This window comes from Petaurus breviceps, unplaced genomic scaffold (assembly GCF_028583685.1).
Source record: "Petaurus breviceps papuanus isolate PSGF00001 unplaced genomic scaffold, PetGlider_PUasm1.0 208, whole genome shotgun sequence".
NCBI classification, from domain to species: domain Eukaryota; kingdom Metazoa; phylum Chordata; class Mammalia; order Diprotodontia; family Petauridae; genus Petaurus; species Petaurus breviceps.
This window is the reverse complement of record NW_027185852.1, coordinates 28383783-28389638: the sequence shown is the minus strand read 5'-3', so window position 1 is coordinate 28389638 and position 5856 is coordinate 28383783. Positions and strand designations below refer to the sequence as shown.

General features: G+C 44.5%; 1 protein-coding gene across 1 annotated transcript in view; it reads right to left on the bottom strand.

Annotated features, from left to right (window-relative positions):
- Positions 1-5856, bottom strand: part of LOC138165369 (cytochrome P450 4B1-like) — a 31542-nt gene that overhangs the window by 15889 nt on the left and 9797 nt on the right. The window contains exon 2 of the mRNA XM_069093632.1: positions 63-204. Coding sequence (XP_068949733.1) covers positions 63-204 — 142 coding nt within the window. The remainder of the gene's footprint in view (positions 1-62; positions 205-5856) is intronic.

Here is a 5856-nt window from a genome sequence, read left to right as displayed (position 1 = left end):
AGTCCCCATTTCCCCCACATAGACAGTAACCAATAGGAGGCTGAGATCAGTAGCTCCCTCACCTCCTCGGCTATACACAGCCTTGGCATAGTCAGGGTCATAGATGTTCAGAAAACCAATAAATCTTCCAAACCATAGAGGGTGGGCAGAGGGGTAAGTGTCAGCCCATGACATCATCTTGTCCAGGCCTTCTCCCTCTTTGATCTGATTATTGGGAAGAAGAATGGGAGAAAAGTTAATAGTTACAATCATGGTGGAGCTGTGTAGAAGGAAGGACAAGGATTCCATTGACTTTGGGAACATCCCCATCCATATGGTGTCAGAATGTCAGTCCTTTCAGCTTACACTCGAGATTAAGAAATCACGATGACAAATGAAGGACAAATGGAAGAGATTTGAGGAATGGGAGAGAGGTGAGTAAGAAATGGTAGAAGAAATGGAGGAGAGGTTGGAGGAAGAGTGAGGGGGAGAAAAGTTGGGAGGAAAAAGAGGCAAGAGAAGAATAAAAGGAAAAGAGGTGGGGGAGGAGAGAGAAAAGAGATGAGGGAAAAGTGAGGGGAAGGAATACTGGGCAGAGGAATAGGCAAGATAAAAATCAAAGGGGAAGATGTGGGGAGGCAGGTCAGAGAAAAGAAAGAGGAGAAGAGGAAAGGGATAAACGGATTATGTAGGAGAGGGTTTTCTTTTCCTCATCTTATTCAAGAGAAATAAAATTTTCCCAAACATTGTTCTGGGACCTGATATTCCTTGAATTCTAGAGCTGAATGGAGAAGGAAACTGGGATAGGTTGCTTTAGAGAGAAGGCAAAATCCCAGGCAAAGAGGGCTGAGGTAAAGGAGAGTGAGATAGGCTGGATTTGGGACCAAGAGAATCTTAGGGCAGCCTAGATTCAATGTCTAGTTCAAAGACAGGCTTGTGACAGGACCAGTTTAGATGAGGGGCTATAAAGCTGAAGTGTGCTCTGAATTTGGAAGTTAGAGGGAGAATAAGTTAATAATAGGGCTGGAAATTGAAGTCAGGGAAGTAGGGGTGAGGGAGCATCGAGAATGTCTCAGAAAACCCCCATTGTGTCTTTAGTGGATGGCAGATAATGGCTGCTAGCGTGTCAAAATTTGAACCCAGTTCCTCCTGATGCCAGCTCTGATGCATTATCTACTAGGCCATACTGGAGGAGGTGGGTCTTAAGCTGGATCTTGAGACTGACGATATTAGAAGAGGTGAAGAGGACAAAAAAGGACCCTCCATGAGAGAGGAACTGAGTAAAGCCATAGCAGCAAGAATGAACTGGACATGGAGATAGGCAGCAAGAAATCTGGTATGGTGGGAGCAGAGAATGAGTGGAGACAGCCATGACACACACGTTGGGAGTGTGTGATAGTAATGGCAATTAAAGATTCCCCTGTATTGGCTTGGTTTTCAAATTGATTGTGTTAAAACCCAGAGCTTGTTAATCCCACCTGTGGGATGGACTTGTTGATGTGAAAAGAAAGTCCTGAACTGGGAGGAGCTGGTGATGTAGATTTGGAGAGACAAGGGAGAGGCAGAAGAACTTTTTGGAAGCAGCACCTCGTGGAGGCAGAGAGAGATTGAGAGAATTGCTGGGAGCCACTTTGAATTGCCCTGGACTTTTGAGACCTGCCCCCTGAGCTGCCAAGGACTGAGGAGACATGGCTGTTTTGCTGGTACTTTGTCTGTTTTGATGTTGTTTTGCCAGATTTGTCCACTGGTGAAAGACAGTGCTGTTGTTGAAGAAGTCCTGGAACCTGGCTTTTGGTTAAGAAGCCCTGAGACTGTCCTGCAGACAGAGAGTGAATACTGTCCACTGGTGAAGGACAGTGCTGTTGTTGCAGGGGTCTGGGAACCTTTCTGTTGGTTCAGAAGCCCTGAAGAAGGATTTTCTTGTTGTATGTTTACAGAAATCCTGAGAGAGGGTTTTGCTAATGTTTTCAGGGGTTCTAGGACTGTTCTGCAGACAGAGGATGAATTAATGAAGAGACTGGCAATGTATCTTGTGGCCTTGCTAAGCCTTGTCTCCCCAGGAACTAAGATTGCTGAGAACTTGCCTCCTGTCAAGATGAAGAAAAGACCTCCATTTGGGTATTAAGTGCTGTGCTTAAACTTGATGTAACTCTGGGGTAGATTCAATTGTGATCCAGGGGTGGGGAACTTTTGACCTTATTGTGCTCTGTGATTGACAAATGAAGGTACTTTACTTATGTTTGGAAACTAATCTCCATTTGAGAAGAGGGGCTTTGTGGTGGACTAAATGAAGGTACAGCCTAGGGGTGGAGTAGTATTTAGAACAGGGACTTTGTAATTGATTGAATGATTGGAAGGTCCTGGGGTGGGGTAGTCCTTGGAGATTATTTAATCACATTTAGTAAATGCTGTATTTTGAATGATGTCATGTTTTGACCTTCTCTGTTCTTGGTTTGTCACTGAATAAAATGGAGAGCGCCTATGCTGGTATTCTGAACCTTGGGAAGTTGCCTTTCCTTGTCATTACATCACAGAGTGTAAAGTTGTCAAGGGCCTTAAATGCTAAACTAAGTCTCTCCTACTTCCCATAGCCCTGGAGAGGGAAGAAACAGTGGGAGAGCAGAGCCTTAGGTGAGAGTTCAAGGAAGCCACTTGTGGCTAAGATATCAAGACAAGGGGCTGCTAGAGAGAGATCCTAAAAGTGGGTAGCAATCAGAAGCTAGTAAACTGAGCAATTGGAGAGATGCTGAGGCCAAAATTCTTTATGCCATTCTCTCCATGCTAATGAGCTTTGCTCTATTTCACAGACCAGAGATTGAACCCCATCTCTGACCTTACCCCAGGCTATTCATATAACCTCTCGAACATCTATTCCCCTATTTCTGAATTATGAACACTGGTAGTTGGTAATACCACAGGGCTTTTATGAGGATAAAATGAGATTATCAGGTCAAGTGCTCAGTAACTGGAAAGTACTATAGTGATGCTGCTGCCAGTGCTATTTTTAGAGCTGTCCAGTACAGGCACCTCTTGTTCCAGGAGGCCCTGATTTCCTAGCCACTGCGTATCCTTACTCAAAAGTCAGAATTTTCTTAGAGTTCCCTGGCATGGGCAGTATATGGACCTGAATGGCTCAGTCTCTTGGACTCTCTGTGGAGCAAGGGCATGTGGGGATGGTCAGAGGAAGAAGAGCTGATTGGGGCCAGGAGAGGACTCTGCTGAGGGTGCCAGGGGGTCTTATTTATTGACCTCACCTCCTCCTGGGGCCGGGGCATCAAAGGCATAATGTAACACATCCAGGGCTTTCAAATCTTGAACCCATGAGTCATTTACTGGTGATTATTCACATGGGTACAGATAATCCTGTAATGAAAAATCTAAAAAGACCTGCTAATGATAATAGATTCACAAAAGTCCAGACCCCAGGGGGGCATGGGTGGAGTTTTCATCACTATTGTTAAAGAGAAGCAAATTGGAAGAGAGAACCAGCATGCTAAGAAAGTGGAGCCTGGGAAAGGTTTGTGGGTTTGGGAACCAGGGACTGAAATATGGGAATAAAGAACCACAGAGGAAGTGTGCCTGACAAGGACCAAGAAAGGATTTGCCTGGACTCCATAATGTGATCTAAATGAAAAAGGGAGAAAGTGGACAAAAAGCACCCTTATTTACCTGCTGAACCTGATACCGTAGAGAGCAAGAGGGATGACAAAGGAAGCTAGAAGAGAGGCCAAGGAAGGCAGAAAACACTATCCCAAGGAAAGAGCCACCACCAAAACCCCTGGTCTTCTACATCTCTATGAGAAATACACCAAAGAAGGGGCTAATCCGCTGAGCACAGTGGTGGTTCAGGGAGGTCTGTTTGACTTCTCAGATCGCTGAGATGTGGTAAGACGAGACATCAGTTGGAATATGGCCCCACACGTACTGTTTGTTGCTTGTTGTTCAGTTATTCCAGTCTTGTCTGACTCTTTTAAACCTGATCTGGGCTTTTCTTGGCGAAGATACTGGAGGAAATTGCCATTTCCTTCTCCAGCTCACTTTACAAATGAGGAAACTGACTTAAGTGACTGACTTGCCCAAGATTGCACAGCTATTAAGTGTCTGTGGCCAGATTTGAATCCAGGAAGAGGAGTCCTCCTGACTCGTATACATTGTGCCACCTAGCTTAATATAGTTAACATATAGTTACATAATATAGTTAACATATAGTTAATAATAGTTAACATAGTTAATATGCGTATATTAACCTTATTCAAAAGAAAGCAGAATAGTTTCAAAAAGAGAGTGGGTGGCATTGTGTATTACTATTTTACTCATGTGAGGAATTCAGGAATCCAATGGGGGGGGCAAAATGTGGCGAAGAACATTTGGGCAAGGATTAAAGGAGAGGTAAACAGGAAAAAAAATGTTGCTAAAGGATTATACTATAGATCACATGGGTCAAAGGTGGGGGAGAAAACTAGATAATTTGGGAGCCAATCCTGGCACTGAGCAGTGATAGAATAGTGATGGAGAGTTCTAGCTCTCTGGCATCTGCTGGTGCTCCTCCCTCCCCCACCAGAAATAGAGCAGGTGATCATTTGGGGACTTGGACTGATGATAATCTTATTCCTTGGAAGCCGTAGGAATCGAGCCCCCAACAGTTCACAGGAAGTGCCAATATCACTGATCACTTTGGTGCCAGCCCTGGTCCTGTCAAACCCTAGAATACACCTCACCCTGACTGTACCGTGACCTAACCTTCCTCGGCTCAGTTCAAGGGTTGCCTCTGTGGAGCCTTCCTTGATCTCTGCCCCATCTGAAAACATATGCCTCCAGTGACTTCCTGAGAACATTAGTGCTTAATCTCCTGGAAATAACACATCCAGACACATTTGTTATTTCATCTCAACTGGCTCCTCATGGCTGCATGCCACTCTTTCCATTCTTCCCCATCAATCAATCAATAAACATTTACTGAACATCTCCTATGTGCTAGGCACTAAGAATACAAATACAAAGTCTTATTTTTACCAAAATGCTCACAGAGGCTGGTCCAAGCCTCTATTTAAGGCCGCTCATGACCAGACCCTTTCTGCTGATCAGCACCAAAGCCTTGACCTGCTCCATTTCTGATCTGAGCTGGCCAAGGGCAATCAGGGGCTCCCTTCTCCCAGGGCCTCCCCATACAGGTGTCACACAATGCTTTAGCTTCACTGAAGTTCCAAGTTTAAGTGACCCACCAGCCAGGGACTGAAGGCATTCACCACCATACCCTAGCTTTTTCTATAAGTTTAAAAATGTCTTGTCCATGAGGTTTTTGCACATGTGACACTATTCACCAGTAGAAGTCTTCCTTGTAACAAACACAAACAATTCAGCAAAACTAATCAACACACTGGCCATGTGTAAGAATGCCTCTTTCTCCCCATTCTCCATCTCTAGTTCATTTCCTCTGTCAAAAGTTGGAAAAGATTTTTTTTTCTTGACAGAGGTGGGATCAACACTGCTTGGGACTTTTAATACAGGATCTTCTTCAGATCTGGCTTATACTGGAGGTTCCTGGGTTACTGCCAACTCTGAGATTCTGTGACTCTGCCATATATGTTAATAACAAATGATTTCCTAATTATTGGCCAAATCTGATAAGGCTTTTCTCAGTCCTCATTCTTCTCTTCTTGTTCTTCTTCTTCCTCTCTGAACACTCCCTCTCTTGTTGGATCATCATTCATGTCCTGTTTTCTAATTGTGCATATTCCCAAAGTCTGCCCCTCCCCTGGTCTATTTGTCTCTCTGTCTCTGTCTCTCTCTGTCTTCTGTCTCTGTCTGTCTCTCTCCCCTCTCTCTCTGCCTCTCTGTTTCTCTCTCTCTTTTGTCTCTCTCTCTCTGTCTCCTCTT